This window comes from Stegodyphus dumicola, chromosome 11, assembly GCF_044657685.1.
Source record: "Stegodyphus dumicola isolate Sdum_Otavi_A_Nest chromosome 11, ASM4465768v1".
Lineage (NCBI taxonomy): Eukaryota > Metazoa > Arthropoda > Arachnida > Araneae > Eresidae > Stegodyphus > Stegodyphus dumicola.
The window spans coordinates 147123698-147145898 of NC_140778.1; the positions used below are offsets into that span (position 1 = coordinate 147123698).

General features: G+C 34.3%; 1 protein-coding gene across 7 annotated transcripts in view; it reads left to right on the plus strand.

Moving 5' to 3' along the window:
• The window catches only part of Lrrk (Leucine-rich repeat kinase), a 331346-nt gene that overhangs the window by 210724 nt on the left and 98421 nt on the right, over nt 1-22201 (plus strand). For 6 of the 7 annotated variants that reach the window (XM_085827294.1, XM_085827295.1, XM_085827296.1 and 3 more), the window contains one exon: nt 16869-16904. In XM_085827294.1, coding sequence (XP_085683420.1) covers nt 16869-16904 — 36 coding nt within the window. Of the gene's footprint in view, nt 1-14526; nt 14663-16868; nt 16905-22201 lie in introns of those variants that run through there. The other variant, XM_085827298.1, reaches the window with a different exon arrangement.

The window sequence follows — 22201 nt, forward strand, 5'->3', positions numbered from 1 at the left end:
GAAAAGTCCACGAATTTTATCGTAACCAGACACATAGGATTGTATCTATCATCGCCATGGGCCATGGGCACCTATGCTTCGTTTAAACGATGGTTTTGTCGTCGTAATGCTTTGTGGTTTAAGGCATAAAAGTCATTAAGTCCATTCATGCCAGGGTTTAAGCTAGAGGAAATCAGGGAAGAGAAAGTTGAGCATGAGTAAATGTGTAGCTGACTCGGCGAAACCGTTGACTGATGTTTGTTTCCCTGTAATTGGTTGGCTCTTATGCCAAGTGGCATAAAGCTCAACATTTGGGCAATATTTTTAAATCAGTTTTTTCTAATGTAGCAAGGTCTGGTTGCTTAGCAACAAAGCTCACCGTAGACCACTTATGACTTTCAAACTATCGGATGAACGAACCTTTACAGATGACCATGTCCAGTTCTGCCCCAATTTTGATGGAAAATACCCTGCGGGGGGGCAGGTCCAACAATCTCTCGCTTTTTTTACCTCACCATGTATTTTGTGTACCTTTTCCTGTCGCTCTACTATACATTTCCAAGCCTTATTCGGGGTTTAGACCCCAGCCTCACAATACGAAAGCCACCAATGGCGCCCACCGTAGCCACGATGGCTGTAAGAATAGAAATGATAGTATATTAGGAAAATAGGAAGTTTTTAGGAAGCTTTCTCGACAAAGAAGAAGTGAACCATATATGGACACCTTTCTGTGGCTTGAATCCATAAAGCAGGAAAATCATGAACATCTGCAACTTTGTCTCTCCCTTTAGGTTGGAGATTTGTCATCTATTTTTACTAATGTGACTCTGTACGAGTGCTTGATGGCTTATCCTAATCTGACTCATTATTCTTTGTATGATGGAGCTCTTTGTAGACACTCTTAAAGTTCTGCAAACTTGTCTTAATCTACTGTTCTTTTCAAAATTGTAGTGATATTGCAGGGGATTTTTCTCCGCCCTTTCCGCGTGCCTCGGTGGTGTAATTGGACGCCTCCCCCTCCGAGTGTCACTCGGGAGGTCCGGACCTGGAATTTTAGCAAGGCCATTGCTGATTTTTCTTGTTTTTTGCTGTGGAAAATACCTGTGGCTGTGCACTGTTACCAGCAAATCAGTTCTCAACGCAATTTCAACTTTTTCTTTCTTTTCCCTCCAAAACTTATATTTTTATTCTTCTTTTTTGAAAACAAGAAGATTTTTATAAGAATTTTAATATTATTTTACTACATATTTATTTGTTATATGTTTTTTTAGTCCAAAGAAGCAATTTGGCCAGAAGGACTATTAATTTCGTTTTGGCATTTTGCGTCGATTCACGATAAACGTTGTTTCACTTCTCAGATGGTTAGCGTTGTTTCACTTTTCAGATTGTTGCCACCAAATATTATCATCCTGTATTATATTAAAAGAAATTAAATAATGAAGAATCTGCATGAATATATGTATGTTTTTCGCATTGTGATAAAACGACGGGACCAAGAGCCATCGAAATTTGAATAACGTAATTGTTCCGGTTCAGAACAACTCAACCTGACTCTGTTACGATTTAGCGCAATCACAGACCTGTATTCATTAGTTAATTTCTGTACAAAATGGGACTATTCATTAGAGGAGCATGTCAAGGTTTTATTACCTTTTGTGTATGTATGATCGAGAACACAGTGTAATCCGAGATTATTCTTTTGAAAAGGTATTTGCTGTATAAATTGCAGAAATGCTGTATCAAAATGCATATGCCCATATGAGACTCGGAGCTTCGGTAATGATGAAGGGGAACCCAGAATCAATGATAGTGATTACAATATTATTGTACAAAATGGGCAAAGAAATTGGAGGTTCATAGCATTACACTGAAAAAGTGAATTCGTGCTTCGATTGCGGTAATTTAGACATTTGGTACCACATTATTTATCGAGAGGAGAATAAACTGATGTGTTTTAGATCGTACTTCTGTAGTCTTCTTCTGGATTTTAACATCAAATGGGAACTGATGTTGAAACATGGTTTCTTTCTTAGCAAACGACTTCAGGGGTTGTTTATTGGCCTGGCGAATCTGCAGGATCCACCACAAAACAAAGGTTATCCTGACAAAAAGTTCTGTTGAATGTCTAGTAGGATTTCAGTGGACTGTGCTGTTGAATGTCTAGTGGACTGTTGAATGTCTAGTGGGATTTCAGTGGACTTTTCGCGATTACAATACTTCCTGTTTACTTCGTACAAGAAAGTAAAAAGAGTTCATGAAAAATATAAAGTTAAACAAGAAGATACATATTATAAATAATGTTGATATAAATCAGATACTGACTAATCATGGGCGTTTCCCGGCTTATTTGAATCGGTTCCATCTATAGGATAATGATAATTGCTTAATATGTGATAAGTTTGGGGATGCCAGGCGCTTCGTCCATGAATGTACGCTTACCCGGAGTGCAAGAGAGAAATGTATAAAGAATTTTAAGGAAGTTTTTAAAAGGAACCAATTAAATTTTAAAGATTTTGCAGAGACAATAATGAAGATTATAAATACGAACAAAGATAGAATTGGAATTCGACACTGAGACTCAGATTTTGGACTTTATATGTTTTTCTTCTATTTGTATTTTTCTTACCAGTCCCATTTTTTCTTTTCTTTTTTTTTTTTTTTTATCATACGGCCGACATGTGCCGGCTAGGAGGGTTGGGGTTGTGCCCTTATAATGATAATGATAATATCATACAGCAAAAATATTTGCATATTAGACTATTGTACACAACAGTGATGCACTGTAAAGAAGAGATTGAAACCATATCAAGTGTATATAATATATGTGAAGAATAACTAAATTGAAAAAATGCCACTGCATTAAACAATATTGTAAATATGCAAACCAAACCGAACCAAATTAACCAAATTTTAATTGTAAATATGCAAACCGAACCAAATATTAATCAAGAGGTATGCTGTCCACAGCTGGGCTGTCTTTACAGTGTATGAGAGAAAAGTTCCCATTACTTTTAAATTATCAGAGAACAGTTTTCCATTATGACAGTATAAGTTTCAGAAGAGGTGAGGTTACAGGAATTTATTTGGGACTCAAACTGTCCTTCCTGTATACCTTCATCTTGCTGTTACTAATTTATTACCTGTTTGCGTCATAGAACAGCTTTTTTTTCAGGCAATATAGGAAATCTTCAAAACTTATTCCACTAAATAAGAGTAGGTAGTTTACTTGTAGAGACAATAGGTGTTTTTTTGGACTTTGGGTAAATTAGAAGCATGCGAGGGTGAAAAATGAGCAATGCCCTCGCCGGGAATCGAACCACGAACCTCTGGAATACACGCCCAGCGTGCTGACCGCTACACTACAAAGGCATGCTAAGAAGGCGGGAGAAATACCTTATTAAGCAGAACAGCAGCGGAGATACATTACTGCAGAATATGTTGCCGATAGAATGTGTTCTGCAATATAATGGGAATTCTGTCCTTAAAAAAGGCAAGAATTTTTGTACGAACCTAATAATTCCATTTGAGAAGCACACAATACACTCCGTCGCAGTATGACTGGAAAATAATAATAATAGTATTACTCTGCAGCTTATATAACTGAAGTATTAAAAGAGAAAAAGGTACCGTTTTGGTTCTGGCAGTTGGAAGAATTTCACCCACGCATCTTAATTGTAACCACAAATAATCATCTTCCTACTCCTGGCATAAGAACATAGCGTGTCCATTTCCACAAATCGTGGGTTGTTAAACTGGATCTTAAGAACATCTGAAAACGACTGAAATAAGGTGTGGCAGCATTCATGAATTTCTTTTCGTTTCTCGTTTAATTAAATAAGCAAATATAAAAAGTGCCCTCGTTCTTTCATCTGCAAGTTTTGTTGCGATTGTTAAATGCATTCCGTTTAATATAAAATCAATCATAGAAACTCCTTTTTCTTCTTCAAAAAGTTAATTATTTTGCCTCCCACACGCCGTTAGATAGAATATTAAGCATGTATTATTTAATTATGTAGCATGAAAATTGCAATATAGGAATAACATAAATTAGTAATTGATTAACAATACAAAAGATGACAGAAAGCTGCCTTCGCTAAAACTTTGCTACGAAACCTACTTTGGTTTTACATTATACATGGAGACCAATCAGAGCCGTGTGGCTAAAACCACAGAGTTATTCCGATCTGAATCCGAGTAGTTTTAACAAGTTGGTTGCATAAGATTTTTCTTGCTTTCCCCTTTTGTAAGTCGAATACTGTGTCACATTGTACATTGGACTGTGTTACGTTGTGAATACTGTGTTACATTACATTACGTTATTAATTCGTTCCGGATGCTTGGACTTATTATCAAACTGGACATATACCAGAAGAACTTTTCCAATAAGAAACAAATGAAAAGTAATTGTTATTACTGTAACGCTGTTTTTAATACTAAATTGCAAGTGCAGCTGGTGAAGTGTATCCTAAACATAAGTAAAAATGTATCAAGTTTATTTCTGTTTTTCCTTCTGTCAGCTCCCTGCTTGAACCTGGTTGAGGATCACCAGGTCTGATCGTTACTAAATATTTGTCCAAAGAGCTTTACTATTGTTTCTCCTCAGGATGTTTCAAAAACGTGATATTGCTGGTTCATTTTAAATAGTGCTATTGCTGCTTGTTTGAGCTTTGGTGGGATGGTCCTTCTCTGCAAATCTCTTGACATCCATCCACTTGACAAAGATTTGCTCGATTAAATAAAGTTGAGGCTTCCACAACTTCCTCTTCATCTGAGCCTGAAGAGAGTGAAGACATTTGACAGATTTGGCAAAGGCTGGCATATATTTACTATCGCGCTTTTGTGAAAAATTTGTTATAGTTTTGTCTCCAGACCGGGGAACAAGGGTAATGGGCGCAGTTGTGATTTATTAAATTCGAGTCGTTTTCCAAACATATATCGAATACAAATAATTTTCCCATATAAACGGGACGGTATCAAATTGGATTTATTTTAACACATTGTACGCCGGTGGCATCTGAGACAACTAAAGTCGGAGCGCCGGCACCTTGTCGACCGCCTAAAGCGTGGGCGCCGGCAGCATATTTCACTAGTGCACATCAGCGTAGCCACCGAGGGAGGAGTTTCGAAAATGGACCAATGAGCTGCTGTTTCTCTAGTGACGCTAAATCTTCATGCATGTGAGCGTAAGTCGTTTACGTTTTAATTTGCATTTGTTTCGCGGTAAAAATGCATGGCGTAGTAGAAGAAAATCTGGTAGTGCTTTCGTTTCATGAGTTTAATCGCTGACATTTCACTTTCGCGATTTTTATCACGCATTAACATTTGATTGATGTTCACGGCATATTATCGCTCTTTACATCGAGAAAATGACTCAAGCTATAATTAGCCTCGAATATTATGCATTTACTTAACACCTGTGGAATAAGAAAATTTAAGTGTCTAGTTTTTTTAAATATTTTTTCATATAGACTCCAATAAAAAGTGCTGACTTCTATATACATATATAATTGGTGTAAATATTTTTCTCATATGCATAGTTTTATGTAAAAATAATATTTGGGATCAAATGTTTATCACATATTTCTTTCTTCATCTTATTTACCACTTATTAAGTAATATTTCACATGGATATTTTTGCGGAGTATCTTCAAATTCTTTCAATCAGGTAGTGAAATCTTCACATTTGCTTATATTTGATTTAACTTCACAATGAAAATTTTCGCAAGAAATCGACGATGCTTTAATTATTTTGCACAGAAAATTGCGTGGCAAAATATTTTCAACCATTTTGCTTAAATCTTAAAGCACGCGATGAAAGTTCATGTGACATAACAGAAATATTACTGGATGCCCATTGGTCCATTCTAGAAGCACACCCTTGGTGGCTACACAGATGTGCACATGTGAAATATGCGCGCCGGCATGATTCGCTTGTTGACGACCAATGAATAGGTGAAGAAAATATTTAAAATTTTATACATTATCGTAAAACACTAAATTTGGTTTGCATATTCGTCATATGCAATTTAACTATAACGAAAAATATAGAAGCAAAATAAAAAAAAAAAAAAAAAAAAAAAATTAATTTATAATTATAAAGAAATACACCTGTTTTATTTCATGATTGATTATTACATATATATATATATATATATATATATATATATAATGATTCCAAATGCATAGATGAAAGCAGTGGACTTCCCAACAGCTTACGATACTGCGTAGATGACCGAGAAGACCGTAGTGGCTTGAAAAGGTGGCAGAGTGGAAAGCAGGATGACGCAATTTAGCACAACATATCTTCAAAAATCACAATCTTTATTTTTTCCATGCATATCAAATAATCCTTTTTCAGACACGATATTTCTTAATAATATTTAAATAGAATAACTCCCATCTTGAAGTACGACGTCATCTTAAATAAGTAAGCGGCAGCAGCATGGTTGAAAAGCGTCTTACCAGCAGGAGAGGTAACGCGGAAGAGGGGCAGAGTATCATAGAACTTCAGAGGAAGAAGGGTGGGAATCGGAAAAGTTTCAGTTCACAGTTCTGGTTTACAATTAATTCTTCATATCACCCGATAGTCTCTGAGGGTGATCATAGTTTGATGTGCGAGGTGTAGGATCTAATACAGAAGTTTGTTCCACACAAGCATTCGATACATCTTGAGTATTCCTTGATCCATAAAAGTGCAACAGCATGTAAAAATTTTTGATATTTTATAGTGTTGCCATTGAACTCAACATATAATCTACAGTGGATGGACAAAAATATGGAAACACCTTGTGAAATGCATGTTTGAAAAGAAAGATTGATTTTAATGAAATATGTAGGTGGCGCTGGCGTTTTTGTCTACTGACGCCACCTATACAACTTCGTAAATGTGCTAAACAGTTCAGTTGTTGTCGGAGTACTGTTATGTGAGGTTGTCATTGCATTATGTCAGAGTTAACAGACTTCGAACGTGGGCAAATTGTTGGAGCACGTATGGTAGGTGCTTCCGTAAGCAAGGTAGCCGAGGTGTTTAGTGTTTCAAGAGGTACTGTATCGAAGATTTATTCCGCATATTTGAAAAGCGGAAAAACATCATCTGCTAAATCACAGCGCGGACGAAAGTGTGTCCTGAGTGATCGTGACAGACGATCATTAAGGGCAATTGTGACGAAAAATAAGAAGACCACAGCTGCAAAATTTACTGCTGAAATGAATGTTGTGTTACCGAACCCTGTGAATTCCAAAACAATTAGAAGGGAGCTTCATAAACAGGGAATTGCTGGCCGTGCTGCAATTGAGAAGCCACTCATCAGTGATGCTAATGCCCGTAACAGGAAAAGGTGGTGTTTAAGTCATAAAGCCTGGACTATAGAGCAGTGGAAGCGAGTAATATGGTCTGACGAGTCTTCTTTCACATTGTTTCCCACTTCTGGCCGAGTTTACGTCTGGAGAACGCCATCTCAAGCCTATAATACAGACTGCTTGTTGCCAAGAGTGAAACATGGCGGGGGTTCTGTTATGGTTTGGGCAGCCATATCGTGGTTCTCTGGTAGCCCCATGATAATTGTGTCAGGGCACATGACTGCCAAGACTTATGTGAACATTTTGGCCGATCAAGTTCATCCCATGGTACAAACTTTGTTCCCCGATGGTGATGGTGTCTTCCAAGACGACAGAGCCCCTGTTCACACAGCTCACATTGTCCAGGACTTGTTTTCTGAGCACGAGAATGAGTTGTCCCATTTTCCCTGGCCACCACAGTCACCAGACCTGAATATTATCGAACCTTTGTGGTCTACATTGGAACGGAAAGTGCGTTCTCGTTATCCACCGCCAACATCGTTATCTGAACTTGCCACCGTTTTGCAGGAAGAATGGTATAATATTCCCTTGGCAAACATACAGGAACTGTATTTATCCATTCCGAGAAGACTGCAAGCTGTTTTGGATGCCAACGGGTTTCCTACACCATATTAAGCAAAGAAACATGTTTTTTTAAAGGTGTTTCCATATTTTTGTCCAACCCCTGTATATGCATTGAACAATGCGCAATTGGAAAAAAAAAATATTTTTTTTTTTTGTCCATTTCACGGTTTTTCTCATAATGGAAAAATATGATAAAAACTGATCGGCCAAATCTACGCCTATCATATATTTGTTATAATCTATGACCGATTGAGGTCTTATAACTTCTTGTTTTGTTTTCCAATGTACTTTTTTGTGTTTGTTAGTTCTCCCGAATGTGTTGTAGAAATCACGTATACAATTTTGTTTCGACGTAATAAAAAGTGCAGATCGGCGAGTCAGACAGACAGACAGACAAAGTAGACAGATGTCTTGTTTTGCACCCGCTAAGTCTTTCTGCACCGATGGGCGAAAAATCAAGCATAGGTGCGAAGGAAAGGTATATAGAAAGAGGGGCAATTTCGTATTTGAGGAGAGTAAAAAGGAACTTCGTACATCTTGTACGAGTTCAAAAGGCCAGGAAGAAAAGATGGGACAAAATAAAATTTAAAATAAATGGCCCAAAAATAATAGAGGAAAAAAGAGAAAAAAAAAAAAAAAAAAGGGCCTATAGAAAGAAAAGGAAAAGAAGTAGAAAATATCCTAAAATACGATTGTGTCCATGAGTCTGGTTAAAAGGAGAAAAAACTGTCTTCATTTACAATAAATAGTGTCTCACAGGTGTGTTTGTGTAGTGAGTGTGTTTGGTAATGGTGAATAGATGTGTTACTGGGCAAAAAACAAATATTGACGGTGTTAAAATGCTTCGTATCAAGGTATTTAGCATGGAATATAAAGTAATATGTACGCTTGCATCATGAGATATCAACAAAGGTCATCAAACAAAAGTATATATTAATTTAACCAAAGTAACTTATGCTACTTTCATTCTCAACATTTTCATACATTTTTCAAAAAGCAGCAGCAGACTAACAACATAGAACCATATACAATACAAGACCACAACCGCATACACCCAAAAAAATAAATAAATAAATAAATAAATAAAATAAAAATATATATATATATATATATGTGTGTGTGTGTGTAAATATCTGAGTATATGTATTAAAAACACAAATTAAACAGTATTTATTAATTTAACTATCATAATTTATTACAAGATTAATTATTTTACTATCATAATTTATTACTAGTTAAATAATGTTAATATAACACAATGAGGTACACTGTTATTTATATAAGCTCATAGTTCTAAAAATTCATTTAAGGCGGTGAAGAATAAACCATCCCTTACATATGGACATTTAACAGATAGCAAAGAACAGTATGAGAAAAAATTGGTGAGGTATAATATTATTTAAAGGCGAAACTATATTCAAGCGATCTAGAAAGAAAAGAGAATCCAGAAGATCCGAGAGGGAAATAGCGCGATGCCCAAATTATCCCTCTCATCCCCAAATTTTCCCTCTCTCGAGATTCCTTAAGGGCTTTGTAAGTGTTGACAGACGTGAACTGATAACGCTGGCGTCTGTTTCGAGTTGATACACAAAGGAAGCCACAAGGAATGGCAATTTCAAGTATTTTTTAATGCTTTAAACTGATGAAAAATTAAGATTTATTGATTTAAAGGCACTTATTTATAGAAATTTGATTTAGTTTAGATGAAAGAAAAGTACTTATCTTAAAATTCCAGGCTTTTGGAGTACATCCTTACATTGCCCGCTGTTTTATTCTCGTCAACATCGGAGCCGAAATTCATTGGAATGATATAGGTTTTGTAGGGGAAAAATAAACATTTTTCAAAGAAATTTAATTGATAATCACCAAGAGGAAAGGAAATATTTTCACTTTTTTACGGAGCGCAGCGATCGTGCTGCCGCTTGGCTCGGTGATCGCACAGCCCTCCTCGATCGGCGAGTCATGACGAGAGCAAACTAATCGCCAAATAAAAGAATGTTGCATTATCGCAGGGCTGGCGCTGAAACGAAGACTTCAAAACCCGCGCTTTCGCGGGACCGGCGCTCAAGCGATAGACTTCGAAACCCGCGTTTTCGCGGGGCTGGCGTATAATGTGTTAAGGCGTACTACAGAAATGCGCCACTGTACCCGGAATTTCCATTCGAAAACCTTCCTCGCCAGGAGTTGTACCTATCATGATTGTTTAACGGATTATAGCAAAGTACGTGAAGACTGTCTTCCTAAAGGAATATTGCCTTAATGGAAGACATGAGAAACCTGGAGACTATCAGTTAAGCCAGCTGTACCGCCGTTACGACTTCTCAACTTTATTGCTTAACTGATGGAACTATCTGCCATCCGCTGCATCCCAACCGTTGAAGCGGGCAGGCGAACAGAGACATTTCTTAATGAATTTGGAAAGTATACATGAATAATAGGTACATAAAGTTGTAACGTAGTAATTGTCTTAAAACATAAAATTTGGAATTTAACAGTTATAAATAATAACACAGAAAAGTGAAAGACGTAAGAAAACTGACTTTTATTCTTGTTACACTTAGGGAGAACTACAAAACTACTGATGGAACTGCGACCGTTAACTCTTAAATTCATTCGACTCACGCCGAGATTGAAATACCAATTTTCAGTGTCTTCTTTAATGAAAAAGAGTGTAGGTTTGGAGTGTCTTATATATTAGAATGTTATCGAATATTTATTGTAAGATTTCGGGATCCTAATTTAAAGAGTACGCATGAAATAAAAAATTTTTTAAAAATTCCAAGTAGAGATGAACATTTTAAGAATCTTAAATATTTCGTCTCGGAAGAGAGGATTGAACAAAATCTCTTTATGTAAAAGTCTTGGTAATGTTTAATTTGTATAAAAATTTAGGGTTAATTCAATTGAATCCATTTCTTCTATCGGGATGGGATTCAGAAATTGTATGTATGTATGCATGTGTGTGTTCATGTATATATTTACGTATGTGTGTGTGTATACACATACACACGTGCATACATATATGCATTTTTGAATCCGTCCCGATAACAGAAGAGTACCAAATTCTCTAACGAAGATTCGTTAACCCTAAACTTTCATACTAATTAAACATTATCAAGACTTTTTTTTTTTAAAAATCGTATGTGTTGGATGCAAATGGCTTTTTATAATCTTTAAACTTTTTCATATAATTATGAACCGTTGATAATCGCCGCGTAGTCCCAAAATTAAATCCTTTAGCACAGATATCCAGAACGAAGGCGCTTAAAGCGGCTGTGATAATACTTACTAATGGAATGAAATGCGAGCGAGTCGTGAAGCAGCTGCGTAAATAAAAAGTAGTGTAGTGTAACTGGGAATCGGTGTCTCTCTTTTGTAAGTACTTGTAATTTTTCTCCTTTTCCGGCATTTTGGTTGATGCGGCATATATTTTACTTTTGGCTCATCAGATATAGTCAGATATATGTCCTTGACACTAACTTAGATGACTTTGAACTTTTTGACTTTTAGTCAATGAGTCGAATCAACAGGGCCTTATCTGTTTTATTAAATAATGAAAACTATATGCATGCATGTGTTCTGAAAATACGACGGCACCTAGAGCCACCAAATTTCGAACACACATAGTTCTGCAACATAATACAGACGTCGACAGTTTCTTTCTTTCTTTCTTTTTTTTTTTTTTTTTTTTTTTTTTTTTTTGCAGCGGGTCAAAATCAACAATATTGTGAGTATTAAAATGACGTTTAGCGTCTATGGTATTTTCATGTTCAAACTCATCTTTTTTGGTGAATAATAAGATAAATTTTATTGAAAAAATAATTACAATACGCTTTAAATTTTAGTTTAAAAATTAAAATGGTAATTATAATTATTATAAAAACAAGTGAATATATCCTATTTTTGTCCGATATCAATGGTTCTCCTGATGCAAACTTGTGACGTCAGTTTAACAGAGCCATGGACCTTATATAAGAAATAGACTAACCCAAACGGGTTTTCTCCATTGTCTGAGGCGTTGCCGGCTGTCACCTTGATCACATCCGGAGGAGTAGAAACGACAGAAATTTAGTATTGGTTGCCTATTGCAGCGTGTATGATTGTCAAGAAAAAGCTGGTTGTAGCGCCTCATTTCACAAATTAGAATTTCTCCATATTTTTATTTTTGAAATTCAGATTGATTTTTAAAAATTTAGCATAATTAACTTTCCAAATAATTATAAATCTATTGCATGCTTTCAGGACTGGATATTTTTTTAGCTTTTCCTATGCTGTAAGGAAATTTGTAACTACTTCTTTTAGAAAATAATATTTTAAATCTGAACTAATAGAAAATTTCAAACAAGCAATTTTCTCTTGCAATTTTTATGCTTTTTATTGGTCTAAATAAGTAAAAAATACTAAAATATTTAAAAACGAATTTTTGAATGTTTTGTTTAAAATTCTAAATTGTGCTGCTTTTTTAAAATTATAGATGAGTATTATAGCACAATTTCTATAAAGGAATTTTATTTCAATTATATTTCGTAGTACATCATAGTGATAAAGACTTTTGACTCCTTAAAAATTTTTATACATTTAATTCTAATATTAAAATTGTATTTAACCGTAATAATTAATTTTGCTTGTATTTTATAGTGATTATTTTTTAATTTATTTTTTATTTACTGTTAATTTAATTTATTAACCCAAAGGGGAGGTAGCCTAGAAAGGCTGTTAGTTTCGAAGCGGCATTTTGCGCTGTTTTACTTTAAATGTCCGTATTTCCTTGCAAATTGTTGTTACCAAATATTATCGCCTTGTATTAAATAATGAAGAGTCTGCATGAATACATGTATGTTTCTCGCACTGTGACAAAAACGACAGTATCTAGAGACTTCAAATTTTGAATAATGTATTCCTCCACCCGAACATAGGCATCTGGACGATGCCTATAGTTTAAATGAAATGCAAGAAAAAAGCGCATATAATTTAATATTCCGTACAAGGTAGTCATGTGGTGTACACATCAGATTTTTTTGTTTAGGCTACATAATAGGACATTACATCCACTTCATCCAACTCTGTAAAACTACAATTCTTTAATTCCATAAAGTTTAAAAATCTTTAGAACTCTGTCTTACTGTTGCCACTTATTTTTGTTAGATACGAGTATTACTATCCCATTTATCACAGATCGTATTACTATCCCATTTATCACAGCCATGCATTTAGAAGTTGTTATAAAATTAATTTTTACAGCACCTCAGAATTCCTAATAAACGGCCATTATTTGTAAATCTTTAATTGATTTTAATATGTGAAAAAACTGTATTAACATCAAGTGTCACACTGCAAGTTTAAAAAAATGTATTTGAACTTGAGTGGATGAATAAAAAGTATTTTATTATCATGATACAACACTACCAGACACCCACTCGTCTTCAGCCTCTCCATGCGCGCGGCTTTCTTGGTTTTCTTTCTTTTTGTGAAGCTGGTTACTTCCCTTTTCCCATTTCCGACGCTTCCTCACAGCCCGTCCAGACTGTTCAACGTCTTGTGCCCTATTGGGATACTTAGTCATAGAGCCGGCAGGCCCACCAGCGGCCGAGCGGTAAAGACGCTGAACACTGGTAGTTCGGTCTGAGGTTCGAATCCCGCGAACGGGCTGGCTGCATGGGCGTTTTCGTGGTTTTCCCCATGTGTAACGTGTATACGAGCCAGTTTCCCTTAGAAAGTCCTCCACGAAAGGCATCCCTCCCTTTAGGCAGATAGCCCTCGTGTGCTTTGCCATAATTAAATACATCACCACCATAGAGCCGGCAACGTCGCGTGCTTTACAGTGACAGCCCGGCATAAGAGTATATATATATATATAAAATATATTAATAATTGAATATTTGAACAAGATATAGGAAGAATGTGAGCTAATGATAGGAATTTAAAAAAATTAACCTGTTTGTATCTTCTGTTAAAATTATATTCGTGTTTTCAATATACTTTTAAAGACATCCTCGCGATTTGACTTTTATTCGCACACAAACAAGAATGTTGTGATAGTTGAAAAAAATTCCTTTTTAAATATATTTATTTAAAATCAGTTTCCAATTTAACTTTAATGAAAACAAAAATTCCTGTGGTATTTCTTTTGTTAAATCTATCTTATCTGTTTTCTCCCATGATGTAAATAAATATAATACTCGATGTTAGTCAATGCTTTATTTAAAATACACTTTACTGAAATTTCTTTTATCTTTAGTTTCCAGTTGTCTGTCGGGCGAGAAAAGACGGTTTTTTTTTTTTTTTTTTTTTTCCCCATTTTTCACTGAAACTTTTTTGAAAAAATTTATTCGAAATAACTTGATTTGGAATAGTGCCCTCCTCGCAATTAAATTTGAAAATTCTACAGTCTCTTAAGAAATCACATAAAAAATTATCGCCTGTATATTGTGATGACGAGCATTTTTTATCATTAAATATCACAACAAACGAAATATTCCACGCACGTGATAATGAAAGAAAATTGCAAGCCCTCTACGCACGTGACATAAAAAAAAAAAAAATTGAGATCACTGCCGGAATGATTTAAATGCTGATAAATGAAGCATGGGTGCGCTTTATGTCGTCGAAGAACAAGGTCTTATCTTTTTAGTTTTTTAAATGTATCAGCTGCTTACGCTGGAAATTGTAACTGTACCCATAGTTCCTTTTGCCATTTCTCGCGCGCACCTGTTTCCTGTCGTCTGTCGCTGGAACGCGTGCACTTTATCATATTTCAAAGGTAATTTTTTCATAATTTTAACACTGAAGTTTCTACGTGCGTAGATAATCGTCTGTTAATGACTTATCAAGTTTAAAGATTTGTTACAAAAGGGATGGAATATTATATAATTAAAAAGGGGTTCCACATGGCATATGGTTACCTATTTTGTTTGTTGATATAGAAAGCGGAAGGAAAATTAAATGTGTGCTTGAGTACTTAGGTTTTATTTTTTCAAAATAATCCTATTTGTTGATTACTACTTTTAATGAAACATTTTATACGACACAGTTCCATTAGATGTAGTGAAATATGAATTTTCCACCATTAAGGAATTTTAATCATAGTATGAAGAAATCCAAAAATTAATTATATCTTTTTCGGCATTGTACTGTTTTACATTATTCTAATAAAAGATCATGATTTACACGCGGTACAAAGAAACATTTTAAGAGAGAATCAGCGTACGTTTCGTTAAGCTTCAATAAAAATATTGATTTAGAAGAGGAAAGAAGTTAGAAAATCTTTAGCAATTAAGTAGCATTAGAAAACCTAATTTGGAATTTGTTTTATTATCTGTTTCTCATTAATTTGGAATTTGTTGTCAGACGTTAAAGAATTTTTGATTAACTAACTCAACGATTTCAAAGCGAGGAATGGCAGTACTGTACGAAAAATAAATAAATAAATAAAAATTTAAATAAAAAATTAAAAAAAAAATTTTTTTTTATCTCCAACGCGCGAGACTGCGTATCGGAAATTCTAAAGTATGTTCATTTTAAAATTATTTTTCAATATTGCTGTTGAATTGAATTTTATGGTTGTAGTGCGAAGAATGTGATATTTAACAAATAAAGGTAAGAGACAAAAGTTAAATCACGCCCCTCTCAGCGTAATGTAAAATCTGAAAACTTTACGGTTTTATTAGTTTTGATTGTGTTTTGTTTATTTAAATAATTCAGACTAAAAAATAAAAATATAATATTTTTAAGAACTGCATACTATATTGCTTACTATATACTTACATATATACTATATTGTTGATCGGTAGTGGACAGATTAAATAAGAATTAATAGCTTACACTTGTCCGAATGGCAACAGGCTAATGAAAAGTGAAGCAATGCATTTACAGTGAACTTCGCAAAATTGCGTTTCGAGTCTAGGCTAATAAATTTAAAAATTTATTAGCGGATATGTATTTCAAAACTGATTAAAGTTCTTTACTGTAAATTTAAATGAAACCCCATTAGCAGTACATTTGATATCACTGCTAGCATTTTTCGTAAAACGTTATTTTAGAATTCGATACAATTAAATGTCAATTCATTGAAAAAAATTCATTAGTAGGTATGTAACTCCTGTCTTTTATTTTTATTATTAACATTAATGTATTTTGATATATATCAATTCGATATATTGTTAAAAAATAGGATTTTAATTCTTAAAATACGGTTTTGCCCCCCGCTAGTAAATCATTGAAATTGTTAAGCAGTTACAAAATGGCTGAATTCGAAAGATGAATTATATATTTTACGTTTTGTCAAATGGCAACATTTTGTAAACTGATAATGAGCGCGATGCGTGGAAGATAAATTCTTTACGTTTCCCGCCTTTGTCAAAGAACTTTGGACTAGGAAACTTGAAACTAAGGAAATTTTTTTGCCTTGTCAACGTGCTAAGATGAGTGGATGCAAATTGAGCATAGGCTGTTAGTTGGATACATTTTTGCCAACTTGACGGGGAAATGGAAACTGTTGCCAATGGGAAAATGACTCCTTTGATGATAACGTCATGGTTTTCTGAATCACTGATTGATAATAAATATGTAACTGATGATAAATAAATGAATAAAGGATAAATGTTGCGCAGTATTTATTTGTAGGTACATCTTAAAATTAATGGCTGATTATTTGTTTCTGATGAACAAGCGAATTGTGGGGTATTAGATGTTCTAAAAATAATGCTTTACAGTGTTGTAAATACGATAATTTTATGAAGTTTTAAATGCATTTGCGATATCGAATCAATAAAAATAAATAAATAAATAAATAAAACTGATTGTTTAGAATACGTACTTTTCCGAATTGACTTAACGTATGTTTTAAATATTTAATTACTTGTAATAAAATCTGATGTTTGGAATAATAATGATATATTTTTGTTTAATTTTTGCGATAAATTGGAGTTAGTTGATTATTATTAAATTTCCTTTTCTTCTTTTTATAGATGATCGAGAACAACATCGAGAAGAACTGCATGTCGGTATGTTTCTTTTTAATACTTTTGTAGTTGAGTGTTTTTAATTTTCTTAATTATATTTTGATTAGTGGCATCGTGTTCAAGTTTGTAACACGATAAAAGTTTTAGAAAGCGAAGTGCCTTGGCATGTTGTACCTTGACATATCGATTTTGGCTCGAAGTCAAAGATAAGGTTTTAGAACGTTTGTCAACAAGAAAAACATGGAAGCCTAATTTGATTCCTATATATCGATGACCATATCGTAGTAAATTTATTCAAAAATGTTCAGTGAAAGTTTGGTTTACGAAGGTAATTCGTTTCTGAAGGCCGTTCGTAAGCCCAAAGTGTTATATCCCCGTTGGAATACTTGTGTAACATCGCCGCCATAACGAACTTCGAGTAACGGAAATTTGTTTCTCTCTATCTGATCGGATAAGATCTCACAAAAAAGTATCAAAATTGATTTGCATTGTCACATCTAACAAAAGTCGTGAATAATAAGTCTCATCAAAAATCATATTAAGATTTAATTGCAGTGTTATTCATTGCACAGTTTTTAAATTCGTTGGTTTTTTCTTTTTTAGCCCGAACGGCTATTAATTTTGTTTTGGAATTTCGCGTTGAAAACTTTAAATACCCGTTTCACTTTTCAAATTGTTGCCACCAAATACTATCGCCCTGTGTTACATTAAAAAAAAATAACGAAGAATCTGCATAAATGTATGTATGTCTGTGTCTCGCACTGTGATAAAACAACGGTACCTAGAGCCGTCCAAATCTGAATAACGTAATCTTCCACGGAATATGGGCATATAGAAGCCCTAATTTCGAATCTGAAATTTGTTTTATTATCGATTTCACATTTTGTAACAATTCAACGAATTTTTGATTAGCAAACTCAACTATTTCAAAGTGAGCCATGGCAACACTGTAAAAAAAAAAAAAAAAAAAAATCTCCAGCGCGCGAGATCGGAAATTCTAAAGATATGCTCAATTTAAAATTATTTTGCGAAATTGCTGTTGAATTGAAGTTGATGGTTTAAGTGCTTAGAATATGATATTTATTAATAAAAGGTAACGCATTAAACGTTAAGAAAACGCCCGTTTGGCCGTAATGTAAAGTCTGAAAGCTTTCTGATATATTTCCCCCCCCCCCCTTCCAGTCTGTCCAAAGTGTCTGATTCATTCGTTTGCGTTTCTTTGAAGCATTTGTTCAGGTAATTGACGGATTGCGGCTTCGTTGAATGACGATCCTTTTCAGAAATGCTTCTTTAATGTTTATGTCTGTGCTCTTTTTTTCCCTCGTTTCTACTTTTTCCCACGAGTAGAAATTATAGTTTTAATTTTTTTTCATATGATACCCAGCTGTAGGTTTGGATAAATTGTATTTCTGGCAGATATCGGTTGGTTTGACTGCATTCATTTTGTATTTTTGGTGTAATCTTCCTCTTATCTGCTGTGTTATTGTTTTGCTTTAACTCACCCGTCTTCAGTACGGGTGTAGGCTTCCCTAACCACTATGCCGTCTGGGTGACTCACCATATCTACAGTGCCAGAAGCTTTACGTTTACTGCTTGTGCCATGCAGATGAATTTTTGGCAGAGAAACACAATGCGGAAAGTTTGGTCAAAGAATATGTTTTTCTTCAAAGAATGTGTTTTTCTTCTGGAGGCTATTACAAAGGTAGGTAATTTGGTCACGGACGTGTCTTATCTAATGTGCATTGGGAACATAGCCATTTCTCGCAAGGTGTGGATGGTCGATGCCAAAAATTTAATAACATTTGTAAAAAATATCTTATGTCTTACAAAACAACTAAAGCATTCAAAACCCCTATTCGGAGGATAGAATTTAGAGAGCATTTATACTTACCCAAAACAAACCGATAAGCATCAAACTTTCATTGCAAAAAGACGAATCAGTTGTACAGCCCAAAGCAAATAAAATCCGTTGCTTCCTCTTTACTTGAATAGCGAAAATTTCCAAATTTCTAACAAATCATCCACGTTGAATAGAGCTGTCTGTGTCTGAAATCCCAAACAAAGAATTTAAACTTCAATTATAAAACCTATCTACAGTTTTTATTCAATGGTCAAAGACACCATATGGTGTATGCTAATTGCATCCTCATGGTAGATATGCTAATTGCATCCTGATTCTCTTAAGAGTTCTGTGTCTCTTTGTTTGAATAACCTTTGCAATGTAGTAAAAGAGGAATGGAAGTCAATGCCCCTGGAAATTTTACCGAAAGGCCTTCCTATCATGGAAATCACGGTGCAGACTTGCAGTCCAGAAAAAAAGGCTATATCCAACATTTTATATATTAATTAAACGACCTCGAAATCGTTCTAAAAATATGTGTAGAGTCATAAGGTTCTTTTTTTGGGGAGGGGGGGAGCAAGAGACGTGAAAAACGTGCAATGACTTCACCGGGACTCAAACCCTGGAGCTGTCGAATACGCGTCGAGTATACTTCCAATTATACGAATGCAAGCAGAAAGGAGGGGAAAAATATCTTATATACTCCCCCAACCTAAAGGATGACTGAGGATGAGGGGACCCAATCGCCAAATACTGGTGGTGACGAATTATCATCCACCACCTTTGAGTTCGAGCGCCACTGTAGAGACATTTGTTTTTTTTTGTAATAGGAGACATGAAAAATGTGCAGTGTCCTCGCCAGCACTAAAACCTGAACCTCTAGAATACGCGTCGGGTAATTAAGCTTCCAATTACACCACAAAGGCATGCATGCGCAGAGGAGGGTGAAAATGCCATATATGCCTAAACACCCTCTGAAAAGAGAAGTATATTCTATCATATAGTAGAATAGGAACAAGAGATTAAATAATTCTCTTTACAAAACTCATCGACAATTTTAAATTCTCTTAATAAAATTCATCGACAATTTTAAATTCTCTTTACAAAATTCATGGACAATTTTAAATTCTCTTTACAAAATTCATCGAAAATTTTCAATTCTCTTTACAAAATTCATCGAAAATTTTAAATTCTCTTTGCAAAATTAATGGACAGGAATAATGGCATGGGATCAGGAATCCCATGCCATATCAGGAATAATGGCATGGGCAGCTAAGTAACAAAAATAATTTGCTAATTTGTTTTCGTGCGCGTTTTAAAATGTTTCCAAAATGAGACCTGGTCTAAACTGAGTCCCTGCAAATATCATTAAAATTTGGCTTACATTAAAAATGCTGGAATTTTCTTCCTGAACTTTTTCTTATTTTACAAAATTAGTCTTCTCGATTTTATTACATTCATTGAAATGGCTTTACTTCTCTTTAATTGTCTGTCTCTCACCCCTTATAACGTTTAAAGACTTCTTTAGTTTTCAAAGAGAGCTAATGAACTTTCACTGTTATCATTTCCGTGAAAGTAGCTTGTCTTGGTATTAAAGAACATCGCAGATAAGATAAAGATAACTACGTTGATTAAGTATGAGCCAATAAGATAAATATGTAAAGTTCTCAAGTTGCCATCGTAACAACGTTTCATTTCCTTTGCGAACAAAACTATTAGAATCTACGCTCGTCTGTGTGTTTGTTACTTGTTTGTGGCATCATCTCCCCTGAAACGCGGGTAGTTGAGTTTCGAGAGAGTTTGTTAGTAAAAAAAATGTGAGTTTAAGAATAAGATAATTGACACGGTATATTATTGCCACGTTCATTCTTTTATTGATATTGAGAAAAAGTTGTTATATTACCTGTTATATTACATTAAATTTAAATCATGACGTCATACGTATACGTATTAACCTGATGTGTCAGAAGTTTTTGTTTCCTGGTTTGGCAGAAAAACAATTATTAGTTCAAAGGAGCAGTTTGCCCAGAAGGACTATTAATTTCGTTTTGGGCATTTTGCGTTGATTCACTACAAGCATTGTTTCACTTTTCAAATTGTTGCCACGGAATATCATCACCCTGTATTATTATATATAAAGAAATTAAATAATGAAGAATCTGCATCAATGTATGTATGTATGTTTCTCGTATTTAAAGGTGAGCTCATTTTAAAATTATTTTGCGATATTGCTATTGAACTGAATTTTATGGTTTAAGTGCGAAGAACATGATATTTAATAAATAAAGGTAACACGCAAAACGTTAAAAAAACGCCCTTTGGACTAATTTAAAATCTGAAACCTTTCAGAGTTTTATATTTATTATTATTATTATTATTAGAAGGGCACAGTTTCGATCCTCCTAGCTGGCACAAGCGGGCCGTATGATCAAAAAATGGGACTGGCCTGAAAAAAACAAATATAAGAAAAAAACAAAAAGTCCAAAATCTGAATCTCAGTGACGAATTCCAATTATCTTTGTTCGTATTTATAATTTTGATTATTGTCTTTTCAAAATCTTTCAAATTTCAATAGTTTCTTTTAAAATCTTCCTTAAAATTCTCTCTATATTTCTCTCTTACACTCCGGGTAAGCGTACATTCATCGACGAAGTGCCTGGCGTCCCCAAACTTGTCACATATTAAGCATTTATCATTATTCTGTAGATGGAACCGATTAAAATATGAAATATATTTTCCGATTCATTTCGAAGAAACGAAAGTACTTATCAGCAGTTAATAAATGATGTAAAAATGCCAAAATGACTAATAAGGAAAACACTGGACTACTGGCCTTTGAATCGTTAGGATGTGATGTTCGTAGAAAACAAAAGTACATTCATTTATCCTGTTAAAGAAAGTGTGAGTACTATACAGTATTACGTGACAGACGTTATTTCCCGTACTTCATGAAAACTCATGTGAGTACTGCACACGCACGACGTGACAGAATGTTGAAAGAACTTTCAACCAAATACAAAAACTATTGAACTGTACCTTTGTAAGTCTTGCCAGAAGAAACAGAAAGGTATTAAAAAGGTGCATTTGTTGTGAAACTTATGATTTTTTTTAATGTAATTTCCGTTGTCAGGTAGATCTTGCCTATTCCCAGTCACAGCCAGATTACAAATTTATTTTATTGTATGAAGATCATCTTACTGTTTTTTCACATATTTAGAATAATAGTTTTTTAACGGAATTCTTTCATTATTTTTTCAAAATAACATTTGTATATTTGAGGAATGAACGCCTTTTAAATAATAATCATAACCTTTTTTTTTTCATACTTTGAATAAACAGCATTTGTCATTCTATAGAATGCCTAGTTATTATATAGAATGTCTAGTGAAAATATGTAAATAATTCTCATATTTCATACTTTGATTAAAAACGTCCGGCTTCATAGACAGTGTCGGCTTTTCATACTTTGCGTAAAAACGTCCGGCATCATAGACTATCC